We start from the raw sequence: 14678 nt of genomic DNA, 5'->3' as shown, positions 1-14678 counted from the left end.
ATTAGTCACGAAGTTCGCTGAAGTGTGCCGGCAAAGGTCACGGCCTCACGGCTGATAGCGTGTTGATACAGCGGGCCTCAGTTTTGTGTAAGCTTTTAAGCGTAAGGTTATCCTTGTGCACGACATTTTTATTTTTGTGGGTGCCACTATGTTTGAGGCTCCGTACTTCAAAAGTATAAAACGGAACATGTATAGCTGTTAAGACGATTATTTCCAACACACTAGCGCCAGCTCATAATTTAATACATATTCATTTATTACTTTGTGAAAATTAAAAAAACACTACCGTTTTTGATTTAGTCAATTCTTTGACTACATTGCATATGGAATAAACGCAGCGCATCTGTTACGGCTACGTCTCTTTCAACTGTAGGTATCACACAATACAATGAAACTATCAAGTAAACGTCAATAAAAACTATTCTCTCATTATACTTACACGGGTTTTACAATTTTTATAGCATGTTCAGTTGACGAGCCTGATTTATTGCTGTCATCAAGGCGGCGCGGCAACTTGATCCAAAGACATATTTGACGGGAAAGCTAGGGATTATTGCAAGGTTTAGATCTGTCAAATCTAAATTTCGTTATAAATTCCAATTTTAATATTTTAGTTACATCTAAATCCCTTATTTTCAAGGATTTCAACAGAAATACATATTTCTCTTGAAATCCTTGAAAATAAGGGATACATAGCCGTTCCGAAATCAAAACTAGTTATATTACATTTATTATTGTTTTATTTAGCTTGATTTCGGAACCCTATGTATCCCTTATTTCGGCTATATATTATAACGGCTATGTACATAGGTAATCATTTTCCACAATTTTTTTAACTACTTTTGTAATGGTGGTCAATTTAAGACGCCTGCGATCGAAAGGTCCGACCGTCGATCAAATAGGTAATTTTCTATAAGTATCATAGACAATGTGAATTTGTATTCATAAGAACTTCGACTGAAGTGATATTGGATCGGACTGCATTACAATATGAAATGCAAAATGAAAATGTAGTTCAACTGGTAAGATTATAGGTACAAGAAATGGGGAAATCAACAATGACCACAACACTATAATGTGTGGGTTGATGGAACGCCCAGTTCGTGTGGTTCCTCCCTGGAATAGGACCACTCCTTATCCTCCCGTAGTTGTGTAAGGCGATTAAGGCACATATAGCCTTGGCAGTTAATAGGCAACATTACAGCATTCCAGCAGTCGAATTTTAAAGTTACTTATTTTTTACGCTGCTTTCGGGCTTCGCGGCTTCACAGTCCTGAATGCAAACGGAACACGCGACAATGAGAAAGAGAGGGTTAGTTGATTTTATATCCACCAATTGATATTAACATCGGCTGCAACTTTGCAATATTGTTTGCCTTTTCGTGACAAGTTAAATACAAAACGATATTTTGCCAGGATTATCGTGGGTTTATCGTGTCGAATTCGACAGATTAAATTGTTCAAAATTTTGTTTGTGCAAGGACTTATCAAAACGGAATGTCAATACTACGACTGACCTAAATTCTTTAGACATATTTTATTTTTGGTAAGTATTCAAATTTGGTATTTATTTTTTAGATATTGAATTTTTTGTAGGTATTTGTTAAGTACAGTCTTGTGTGCTGATTTCGCTCTCTAAGAATACCGGGAACCGGTAAGCATAAGACTGAAAATTGATATAAATTCACAAGCGTGTCAGTCGCTCTTAACATTACATTTAATGGCAAATCTAAAGCTACTCGTAGTGGTACATTGGCTTCCAAGCATATTAGCCATGAATGCAACCGGGAAAACTGGTTTGAAAGGAATTACGTTAATTAATAATTGTGTACACGTGTAACAAATACGGCTTTATTAGGTACATCGGATATTTCATTGAAATTCTACCTCCGAATGAAGCCAGGTAATGGAGTTCATTAATTACTCTGCACCCCACTGTTTTATCCACGTACCTTATTATAAAAAAATACATTTGTATCCACAGGTAGCCCCATCTACTTTGTCCAAATAATGTATAACAATTTATCTGCATATTTTTATAGTAAGCACTAGGTATCACACCTAAGTAGTGTTAAGTAAGAGCGTATTCCCATTCCTCCGTCGAAGAAGAACGTAAGTAGGTAGGTCAACCACAAATGTTCTAATATCTGTGAGATCAACGCATGTAGGTGTCAAACCCTATAGAAAACAACGTAGGTACTGCGTCGTCGCAACGGAGCACGACAGAGCAATGGGAACACGCTCTAAGACCGTGTAATTTATTTATATGACAATAATATAAATGAATTATATTTAACACCAAAAAGAGGAAGACCATTGTCCAGCAGTGGGATAAAAAATAGGTTTATAAAAAAATCAAAAGCTGTGTGCATATTTTTTATCAAGAAAACCTTGGCTATACTCACAACATCAACATTAATAAGATAATAACATGGAATTAGTAGGTACTCCGAGTACGAAGTACTTACTAAATCCATGGATTATAAAGACTTGGCATATTTTTCTATGCAGCCAGTATATTATTCAAAATAATGGGCATCTTATGACATCCTAGATAAGCCCTACGGTCGATGTCAGCTTTGTGAGCAAGGGCATTGGGGATTACTGGCTTATGTCAGCGCGCTACTGTGATGTTTTGGTTACAAAACCTTCAATAATCGTGGTATTCAGTTATATTACCTACTCGTTCTATAGGATAGGCACGGAACAATAAAAAAAGAGTTGTTTTTTTTATTTTTCCGTGCAACAATATAAACAAAACGTGAACAATAAATAAATATATTAAATATATTAGGACAAATCACACAGATTGAGCTAGCCCCAAAGTAAGTTCGACACTTGTGTTATGGGATACTAACTCAACGATACTATATTTTATAACAAATACATATATAGATAAACATCCAAGACCCGGGCCAATCAGAAAAAGATCATTTTCCATCATGACCCGACCGGGGATCGAACCCGGGACCTCTCGGTTCAGTCGCTAGAACCTTACCACTGCGCCACCGAGGTCGTCATAAAAAAAATATTTTTTTATTGTTCCGTGAGGATAGGTAAGATTTAGTAAGCTACCTAATACCAATATTTATAATAGGAGCTTGTAGATAGATTGAGTGCGTTTAGCAGGCTAAGAGGAATGTGACAGATCGGATAACATGAGATAAGTAGAGGAGATTGATACGATATATATGTACTGAGCCCATATAAAGCGATTAAATATTAAAGCTTCACCCTTACATTACTACAACGGTTATGTGAACCCCACCCCAAGCCACAAATTGAATTGAATACTCTTGACCTGTCTAAGTCTTCGCAATTTATACATACTGCCAGCCTTTTATAATATAATATATTCTCTATTTTAGGATACCTAAAGATATATATATTCTCGTGATCTTTCAGTTCTATTCATCTTTCTTTTCTTTATTTTCTCATTGTACAAGTCATAATTTTCTTTTAGATGTTACTATTTTTATTAAATGTAATGTTCTTTTAAAACTGTGATTTTTATAAGCCTTTATAATGTAGGTAAGGTAGGTAGGTAGGCAATACAAAGGCATATCCTTGCCTTTGTGAAATAAGAAAAGAATTGCACACGTGACATTGACGTTTAACGTTGAAAATTAGCAGTCTATGTCAGATCGTTAAAATAATGCCATGTTTACATTTTACAAAAGCTTGACGTGTTTTAAAAAACTACCTAGTTATTACTTGTTGATTGATTGCAAATACTTTAGGTTACTGTGAAGGCATTGGATAACATAATTTATATTCCTAGTTGATGTAGTGATCGTCAAAAAAATGTTAAAAGCCGTAATTTTAATTGGCGGGCCGCAAAAAGGTAAACTTGTACGTCACCGGTATTGTTGTGCAAAATATTTGCATTTTTTGTTATAAATACGCATATTATTCATTCTATACTATAAATACATATTCTTGCGCTTAATATACATAGTTGTATTAAACTAACCACTTACTTTGACTCCAAACTAAAGTTAAATATATAAGTATTCTTACCTTCATACTTATCTGATAAGGCTACTATTATACAGTTTATGTTGATAGGTATTTATTAGTCATGGATAATATGACCTTCATACAATAATGAACTGTCAATGTAATATAATATTTGGTTTTTCTAAATATATTTAGATAAATATAATATAGTTATCTAACTATATTTAAAAAAAACATGTTTATTGCACATTATTACATCATCAACATTGGCATGAATTTAAGAAAATGAAATATTGAAAATTGTATCTAGAGCAACTCTAGGCTAGTGTTGCCCAAAAATCAATTATTGCATTATCAATAGTTAACATTGATAGCTTCGAAGGTTGACAATACATACATTAATGACCCCTAGGGCTAGCCAGGTTAGGTCATTATTATTTAATTAAAAACAAAAAAGTTTCTGATGCATCTTTTCAATTATCAGGGGCCAGTATACATTAGCAACACTACTCCAAGCGCAAGTTACTTTGGGAACTATTGAATGACTATAAGAAGCTCTTGTTTATTATTGCTATATATTTCTTTAGTGCAATAAAAAGTGCATTTAAATATTCCACAGGAACCCGCTTCAGACCATTGTCTTTGGACACCCCGAAGCCCCTGTTCCCCATAGCTGGTGTGCCACTCATACAACACCACATAGAAGCTTGTGCCAAGCTCAAGGAGTGCAAGGAGATCCTCATCATCGGATCATACACTGCTACGCTTATGGCTCAGTTTGTTAGTGATATGCAGAAAGAATATCATGTCATAATTAGGTAACATTGTTTTATTTGATATTTCTATTTAGATGAATAAAATTAATAAAGTCATGTGAATCGATAATATGACAAGAGATTATACACAATTTAAACTCAGTTTAGTGATGGTTGAAGAACACTGATTGGGTGTTTAAGTGATCAAACTAGTGGTGGTGTTCCCTCTTTCATATGGATCTTTGTGATGGCTGACTCCTGACTCAACTTGTCAGGGGGAACTGGTCAGCTCAATTCTCATAAAATTTTTTTTGGTTAATCTTGTTTTATACATTTACAAGCAACCTGGCCTGGTTTCGCACGAGGTATATAAACCTTCGGGAATATATTGCCCAAATACATTATGTGGTTTTAAAAAAGAAAGCTTAGAAGCAGACAGATATGGAGGGCGAATTGTTTGTTATATTTTATACTATGTATTGATATATTATTTAATTATTTATTATTATTTTACCAGATATCTTCAGGAGTTCACTCCGCTCGGCACCGGAGGTGGTCTGTACCACTTCAGAGACCAGGTCCGAGCCGGGAATCCGTCTGCTTTCTTCCTGCTCAATGGTGATGTGTGTGCAGACTTTGCCTTAAAGGAACTGTGGGTGTTTCATTCTGAGAAACCTGATGCACTGGTAAGGAATTCCATGTTTAATATGTTCACCGTCTTAATAATAATAAAGTTAAAATAATGTCTAGAACAAATTTAAATAAAAAAAATCATAATTTTTCATTTATTATTGAAGTTTCAAGGCCATGCTAAAAAATGTGATATTGTATCACAATGTGATGTGATATTACTAATTATTGAAAAATACAATAATTAATACTGATTAATTGTATTTTTCAATAGTAAGTAATAATAGTAGTCCTTGTATTTGCAACCATCACCATTCACCATTACACGCCTACTCTTTTTTAAAATTAAATTTTCGACCATATAAATAAGTTATATACATACTGAAGTCTAGTGGAGTTTAGCAAAATTTATTTCATTATTTATTTTTTTCCCAGATAACAATAATGGGCACGGAAGCGACCCGTCAACAATCAGTCCACTACGGCTGCATGGTCCGGGATCCCGGCACCAAATCAGTGAACCATTACGTGGAGAAACCAAACAGTTATGTTTCCACATTGATCAACTGCGGCGTCTACGTGTGCTCACTGCAAGTCTTCCATACTATGGCGGCGGCCTTTGAGAAGAAACAGAATGAATTTTATAGGTATTCAGTTATTGACACACATTGAAATCAGTTTCTTTCGGTATTTTCTCAGCAGTGACCGTTCCGAAATGCTAGTAGTTTGTAGCTTTTTGAGAAATACTATATAATTTAAAATTGTGAACCTAAATGGAATGTTAGCTTACATTTAGTTTTACGTTAATCAATAATTTAAAATATAGACTACCAGCCTCAATATAGGCTACGGTAACGCTTTCGCGCTTTCCATCAGGTGGGCCGCATGCCTGTTTGCCTACTTAGTAGTTTAAAAAAATACAATTATATTGATAGTATAGATACATCAGCCATATGAGGGCAGAGAAGATTTATTTGCCAGTCACGATAGCCTGGGATATACATATGTACTACTGATTTGTAATCAAAATAATCTCTGATAGTATTCTGGAGTAAATAAAATCTTGCACCATAAAAGGGTTTGAAGATTTGTGGCATACCTACTGCCGCCATTTTGATTTTTTTTCAAAATCGTGGCCAGCCATGAAACATATATAAATCGATAGCTGACATTAATACCAACAAAAAATAATAGAACAATGACCCTCGTAAAGTGTCAGGTTTCTGAGATAATAACCGTCAAAGTTGATCACGTGACATCCATAATCTATGTGTGAGTGCAGTATCGTCATTTGATTTAATATGACATTTGACATTATAGGGTAAATAAAAGTAATAGGTACCTCTTATAGGAATAATCATAAAATTAAAAATTCTCTTTACATTTATATTGTGGCATAGTTTTATGGTTACCTACTACAATTTCTCTTTGCGAAAATAGTTATATAAACCTGGATTTCTTTTTACATTGGCACAAAAGGGAAAAAAATTAAAAGTACGGAACAGTATTTTAATTGCCCGATAAACATTTTAAGGCATCATGCTTTTAGTATACACAATTTAAATACTTTTGAGACTACAAACACAAAAATCACATTCATAACATCAATACAAATACTAAATAACGAATAACTCGCACAGAGAGGCGTTTACTCCCGCATAGAAAGAACACAGGTAGCAAACTGAGTGCAGCGGTCGGGGGTATAAAGGTGCCCCCCCCCTTCCGTCTCGCTTGCACATTAGAATAATACAATATATAATCTTTTTTCTTGTTATATATAACACCTAAAACAATACCTATAGAACAGTACGTCACCATTGACTTTTTTGTCGTAGTATGAAATATTCTTATTAAGTACATAGTAGCCGCAACATGTAGAAATATCATGAGGCATAGTTATCTATGTTTTATTATTAATATTATCTATACCTATTAGAATATTTTGTGTATGTTTACACATTGTTATACCAAATAGATGGGATTATAGTCGCTATTAAAAAAAAAATCACGTGATCAATTTTGACGGTTATTTTCTCGGAAACCTGACACTTTATGAAGGTCATTGAATTAATATTTTTTGTTGGCATTAATGTCAGCTATCGATTTATAAAAGTTTCATGGCTGGCCGCGATTTTGAAAAAAAATCAAAATGGCGGCAGTAGGTATGCCACGCTCCATAGTAAAATCTTCAAACCCCTTTGAACACATAATGTTATGTTTTGTTCATTGCAGTGGCAATAATGGACAACATAGCCCAGGTTATATATCATGGGAACAGGAGGTCTTGGCTCCGTTGGCTGGCACCAACAAGTTGTATGCTATGCAGGTAATATGTTTGTGCACTAGTTACGCCCGGGAATTAATATATGTATGTATATATAATATTAGCTTCGCCCCGGGGCTAGGCTCCCGTGGGAATTTCAGGATAAAAGGTAATATATAAACCAAATAACAATCCGTCAAGTAGATTTTGCGTGAAAGAGAAACAAACATACATACATACATACATCCTTACAAACTTTGGCATTTATAATATTAGTAGAACTAGTAGGATAATAAAAATTCTCATTCTTCACTCTCTCATAACAATATTATCTGTGGATGTTTGCTTGTCGACACTAAAGTTGGTCATGCTGTGTGCAACTGGCCATGTATCTGTTATTTTTTATTTGTAGATTAACTTTTTGTTGTAAAACTGTTTTGTGTGCCAAATAAATAACTAAATAAATTCCCACGGGAGCGAAGCCCCGGGGGGCAGCAAGTAATTTACGTGTCTATTTATAAAAACTTTATCACCTAACTGCAAAGGAAGTGTGTTGCTTTTTACAATTATGTATATTATGATAAACTTAAGTCATATATATTTGACGACCTCGGTGGCGCAGTGGTAAAGTTCTTGCCACTGGACCGAGAGGTCCCGGGTTCGATCCCCGGTCGGGTCATAATGGAAAATGATCTTTTTCTGATTGGCCCGGGTCTTGGATGTTTATCTATATATGTATTTGTTATAAAATATATAGTATCGTTGAGTTAGTATCCCATAACACAAGTCTCGAACTTACTTTGGGGCTAGCTCAATCTGTGTGATTTGTCCTAATATATTTATTTATTTATTTATTTATTTATTTATATAGCATTTTCTACCAGTCAACCATTAGATCAAACAGATGATGACAGAAAATGCAACTAAAAAATACATGACCATAAAACTATGCAACAGTTTACCCATAGATATTATTTACCCATAATATTAAAAATGAAACAAAATATTCAGCATTCAATAAAAAGCTAAAAGACTACTTAATTAAAATAAGCTACTACTCAATTGATGAATACATGCAAAACAAAAAATAAATAAAAATGCAATGTAATATTATTTTTATTATAAATATTACACGCATACTTACAAGCTATAGATATATAACGGTTATATAATAATACAAAAGGTATATTCAAATATTATAACTATATGAGGCGCCTCTCGATTTGCAATACCTGTTGAAGGTGACTAAGTTATAAGTAACTATATAATAATTTTAAGACCATCATTGTACACTTAGTTGGCATATAAATGAATATGAATATAAATACTCACAATAAAATAATATTTTATGAAAAGCAACATTAATTATTGTATTTTATTCAGAATACGTATGTGCTTGTGGCATAACGTAACCAATTGAAGAAAAAATAAAACAGATTAATAGTTATATGATAGTTTTTACAAATGCCTGAGTTGATTTTAATTAGTGATGTCGTTAAGAGTCCTCACGTGACAGCGGATAACTCGAACTGTTTCATTATTCAATCGTAAATAATTAATCGAGATTTTTAATAAGTCATTTCCTTTTACGAATTGAATACGATATTATGAATCATGTTTAATTTGCTTAGCCGAAGTCGAAACAATATAATTAGATACACAGTTCATGTGGTTTTCGTCAATAGATAGTGTGATTCCTGAGGAAGGTTTAGGTGTATAATTAATGCCCGATGCCTTTAGGCGACATAAATGAAATTTGACACCAGTGTTAGCACACACTCGATATAAAAGAAAGATCTCCTTTTTTGATTGTAATATTTAAACAAAATTTCTTCATCATTTAATTTAAAAGCAGGCATTGCATAAAATGCATAAAATGACGGTAAGTCGTTGTAGAAGTCATGTCAGATGCTTTTAGGAGACTTGAATAAAATCTGACACCAGTGTGAGCAATAACACACTCGATACGATGATGATGATTGCATAAAATGAACATTCCATCATTTTAGGTAACAAACTGGTGGTCACAAGTGAAAACCGCTGGTTCTGCGATATACGCTAACCGCCATTACCTGGAGCTGCACAGAGATAGGGTGTCTCAGACAGCCCCGTGCCAAGTTATACCTGACGTATTTATACACCCCAGTGCTGTGGTCGATAGTACTGCTGTGGTGAGTATGGATAATTCAGTTAGTTATTTTTAAATAATAAATACCAAAATGGGAACAAAAAAAGACAGAATTTAATATATAATTTTAAGGTTATTTTTTTACGGTGACCTCTGGCTTCGCGGCGTCACAACCCCGAAAGAAACCGGGAGCATGCGGGGATGAGAGAGAGAGAAATAAAACAGAATAAGGGACTATCCATATAAAGATCGAGACTTGTGTTAGGTTGCTAACTTAATGATACATATGTAGCCGTCCAAATCAAAAGGGACCTTATGGCGCCAGGCCATTATTGCCGTTGTTTTGTATTCGAACAACGGCAATAAAGACCTAAGTGCCAGCCGCCATAAGGTCCCTTTTGATTGGGACAGCCACATATTTATAACATATAGCTATAATATACAAAACTCATGTCCGTCTGAAAAAGATCATTTGCATCTTTGACGACCTGCCCCGAGGTCCCTGGTTCGATGCCCGGTCAGGTCAAGATGAAAAATGATATTTTTCAGATAGATCTGGGTCTTGGATGTTTAATGTATATGTTATAGAATATAGTATCGTTGAGTTAGTATCCCATAACACAAGTCTCGAACTTACCTTGGGGCCAACTCAATCCGTGGGATTGTCCCTATATATTTATTTGATTATTGTATTTATCTTGACCTGACTGGGAATCGAACCTGAGACCTCTGGCGTAGCACTCGCAAGCACGAACATTATGCTTATTTTGAAAATGTTTGCCAACAGATTGGCCCGAACGTGTCAATCGGCGCAGGAGTGACGATCAAAGCGGGCGTCAGGCTAAAGGAGTCGATAGTTCTGAATAATGCAACTATTCACGAACATGCTCTAGTCATGCACTCTGTTGGTAAGTACAATGTATATGTCAACAAAAAATATTTACAAAGCTAGCTTTTGCCCGCGGCTATAACCGCGTGTATTTCTCTGGGAAAGCGATATGATGAGAACATATATGATTTTCATACAAACTTAGATACCCAGTTATAGTCATTTGGGAGTTGATTTTTGAAGAATTTTGCCTATGTTTGAACGTGGTCTTTAACTACCAAATTTCATCATAATCGGCCCAGCGGTTAACTCTAAAAGCGTAACAGAAATACTGACAGACAAACATGCATTAACAATATTAGTAGACTTTCATAGTGATATTATAGCAATAGTGTAGAAGTAATTAGTATGAATATTTAACTTATTGTATTAAATTGGCCATAGTTGGTCAAGAAGCATCAGTCGGCGAGTGGTCACGCGTGGAAGGCACGCCATCAGATCCTGACCCTAACAAACCCTTCGCTAAGATGGACAACACGCCGCTCTTCAACTGCGACGGGAGACTCAACCCTTCAATCACCATTCTAGGTAACATTACCCTCTAATTTCACACGGTGGGTAAAAAGCATTTCTGTTACACTAGTGTGACAGAGAGCCCCTTAACGTTTCATCCTTATTTGGGACGTTTGGTTCCCGCCCTAGAATAAGACCGAGAAGATAAAGAAAACTATGCCCACTGATAGGCCACAATAGCAATCCCAAAGACTCAAAAGGTCTTCGGAATTACTTACGTGGTTAATAAGTGTTTTATTTCAGAATACTAAATATTTCACTTGTTTTCAACAAAAAGTACTGTGAAGATTTTTTACATGTTAAGATTCGTAACAAAAAACGGAGTGTTGATAATTGGAATGGTACACTCCATATCTTCCCGTGGATGACACACGAGGCGACTTAGGGCCATAACTTGAAAGACAACAATAGCATTCCCATAGATGATTATTAGACAGGCCGGTTATAAAATACAACTAATACTTCAAAATATTTTCATTTTACGCAAACCCAGGGCTTTGCGACGTCACAGCCCTGGGTTTGCGTAATAAAGAAACTGTCTCTCATCTGAGCTTTCCTTTTGCTCCCTCGAGACTTTGAGCGTCGAAGCACACGAGCTTTCCTACTTTATCGTCTCCACTTCACACGGTCGTCGGCATAATCTCTAGACCATTGGTGTAAAATATTTCATAACGAAAACATATTTCATTCGTCGAATATCGTGGGAGTTCTACTAACACTTCTTTGTGTGTAAACTGTGCCCGATACAACGACCGTGGCGGAATCAACAATGTTTCAAAACTGTCGCAGTTTCGGATTCCACTTCAAACATTTGGTGAATCGGCCCAATAGTTCCATTCAATGCAGTGCGCTTCGAAGCCCCTTAATATTACACAATACAATATTACTTTCTTGTATAAGTTACATAGTATAAAAATATTCACGTATTTATCTCTCACGGTGGACGAAAAGTATTTTAATAAAATTCGATATAACAAAAGTACCCTAATGTGTTATTCCAGGTTCTACCTGTGTACCAAATTTCATAACAATCTATAACCAACTTACATACACACATCCTCACAAACTTTCGCATTTATAACATTAGTAGGATAGTATACCTAAGTACAAAATGTGTTATACCTTGTCATTTTGAAGATACTTGTCGTCTGTTGTTCATAATGTAATTTTTTATATTATTTCCAAACTTATCATCAGATACAAATGTTTGGATGTCAGTGTTATCACGCAAAATCTGCTGCACGGGTATAATATAACGTAAAAGGTGGTTCTCAGAGCGTTTCGACCGATGCGGCCGCGCTGTCATTACGATCGGTTGCGGAAGTAATTACTCCCAAAATCAATCCATCATAAAATTGACATTACCACAGTACATATTAATTATTTTAAAGTCATATATTTAGTAAAACAAATACATGTCTTTGTTAAAATTTTGAAAATTTGTCATGACAGCGCTGTTTTAGCGGTGGAAACGCTCTGAGAACCACCCAAAATAGCACATAGAGTACTTTTTATCGCGATAGCTAGTATGGCTGCATATTACTGTACTGTTTGTAGTTAGTTTCCTAAATCCTAATTTTGTCCACAGGTGCAGGCGTAGTAGTACCAGCGGAAATGATCCTACTGAACTCAATAGTTCTACCGCACAAACACTTAACAAGAAGCTTCAAACATGAAATTATATTATAGTATACAACATAACATACCAGTATAATACCAAAAATACAACTACAGTCTGTTTTTAGCGTAGGCGGAAAATGGTTCGATGACGTGAGTCACGCTGCTGTCATTACGAAAACCAGCTTCTTATAGTCGTATTCCTCATGGCTGAGGGTCCTGGAATGTAAATTTGTAATACCTTGTCCATTTCACTAGCTGATAAATAATATCTCAAATCATATTTTCGAAAGTGTTAATTGCTAACACTGGTGTCAGATTTTATTCAAGTCGCTTAACTGCATGTGACATGATTTTTGCGACTACCGACCGCGTCTAGTGGCAAGTAATCGCATACACACTAGTGAAGTTAAACTGCCAACCATTGTGCAGGTTTCCACACAATGTTTTCCTTCACCGGAAGCAAGTGGTGGTCTATGAAAACTACTTACTGGTAATGTTCGGGGCGAGTAGGATTCGAAACTGGGACCTTTCGATCACGGGCGCACGATCTTAACAACTTTGCTTCATATTATTGAACCCAATGAAAAGGCAATACATACATACACCGTCCGACCGTACGGTACTCGTCGTGCAAATCGCCTGTATGTACCATTATTTCTGACAAAATAAAAATAAGCTACATTCGACAGTTGATTTCTTGTTTTTGACAATATTTTTTCACTGGGCAGTAGAAATATACTATAGTGGCTATCATTATAAGTATCTACTTATTTTAACGGCGGCGTTTGGCTCCATGGAATAGGGTAGTTGCCATCAATCGATACTTTTTTCCAAATGTCAAAAACAAATGGATACTTTGGAATTTAAATATAACCTTGTAATAAAATTATAAATAAATATATTAGGACAAATCACACAGATTGAGCTAGCCCCAAAGAAGTTCGAGACTTGTGTTATGGGATACTAACTCAACGATACTATATTTTATAACAAATACATATATAGATAAACATCCAAGACCCGGGCCAATCAGAAAAAGATCATTTTCCATCATGATCTGACCGGGGATTAAACCCGGGACCTCTCGGTTCAGAGGCAAGGACTTTACCACTGCGCCACCGAGGTCGTCACTCACTTTAATTGATCAAATAAAGTGACATTTCATTATCGTGTTTTGTTATTTGAATGCATTTTTGAAAACATGTTATTTTTGACCAAGCGACTACTCTATTGCAGTAGTCAGTAGTAAATAATATATGTGCCTATTTTGTTTACGAAGAGACCAATGATGTTTAATAGATGTCGAATGCTTTAATATTTTTACATTCAAATTATATTTTCCTTATTGTGTATGGTTGAATTTATTCTATACAAATTAAACGTAACATAACAGAATATTTTCTAATATTTTATTAATTACATTATAACTTGTGTGATGCAATAAATTAAGCACAAATTTTATTTTTCGTTTTATTTAATGTAAATAAATATCTTTATGATTCGGTTCGGTCCCTGATAATATCCTAGGTTTAATAGTATTCGATTAACCATGTTATTCATAAAAAAAGTTAAAACATACTCTAAGCTAAAATAAGTTTTGTCTCTTTCTGTCAATTTCAAATATCATAAAGTGCGATAATGACAAAACATATTTTAGCTTAGAGTATGTATTAACTTTTGAGTAACAAGGCGAAAACATACCAAAAACACGATTTTACAACACAGTTATGGAAACCCTGAACTTTCTGTCTTGATGTGCGCACTAAATTCAATACCGAAAATTCCTGAGACCGGTTATCGCAACCGGCAAGTTAAAACAGATCGGATTTTTATTTAATGTATGCACAAATAAAAAAGAGCGGAGACGCGGGAAATATGTTTATAAACATGCTAATAAATGCACTTGACCCGACGTGGTTT

The 14678-nt window shown here is 35.0% G+C and overlaps 1 protein-coding gene across 1 annotated transcript; it reads left to right on the top strand.

Annotated features, from left to right (window-relative positions):
• The first annotated feature begins 3662 nt into the window (after nucleotides 1–3662).
• Gmppa (GDP-mannose pyrophosphorylase A) lies at nucleotides 3663–14219 on the top strand. The gene is made up of 9 exons (XM_053762323.2): nucleotides 3663–3844; nucleotides 4580–4778; nucleotides 5233–5401; nucleotides 5781–5992; nucleotides 7578–7671; nucleotides 9618–9779; nucleotides 10524–10644; nucleotides 11010–11153; nucleotides 12727–14219. Exons 1-9 carry the CDS (start codon nucleotides 3805–3807, stop codon nucleotides 12825–12827), a joined length of 1242 nt encoding a protein of 413 aa, XP_053618298.1. The 5' UTR covers nucleotides 3663–3804; the 3' UTR covers nucleotides 12828–14219.
• The last annotated feature ends 459 nt before the right edge of the window (nucleotides 14220–14678 follow it).

Source organism: Plodia interpunctella, chromosome 22, assembly GCF_027563975.2.
Source record: "Plodia interpunctella isolate USDA-ARS_2022_Savannah chromosome 22, ilPloInte3.2, whole genome shotgun sequence".
NCBI lineage: Eukaryota > Metazoa > Arthropoda > Insecta > Lepidoptera > Pyralidae > Plodia > Plodia interpunctella.
Note: the sequence above shows the minus strand (reverse complement) of the source record. Positions and strands in the feature narration are given on the sequence as shown.

What these genes read in the sequence shown, in the direction of transcription:
- Gmppa (XM_053762323.2), top strand. Translation starts at nt 3,805, where the DNA reads ATGTTAAAAGCCGTAATTTTAATTGGCGGGCCGCAAAAAG. An exon ending in AAACAGAATGAATTTTATAG is followed by an intron (nt 5,993 to 7,577) that starts GTATTCAGTTAT and finishes TGTTCATTGCAG; the next exon opens with TGGCAATAATGGACAACATA. An exon ending in TCTAGTCATGCACTCTGTTG is followed by an intron (nt 10,645 to 11,009) that starts GTAAGTACAATG and finishes AATTGGCCATAG; the next exon opens with TTGGTCAAGAAGCATCAGTC.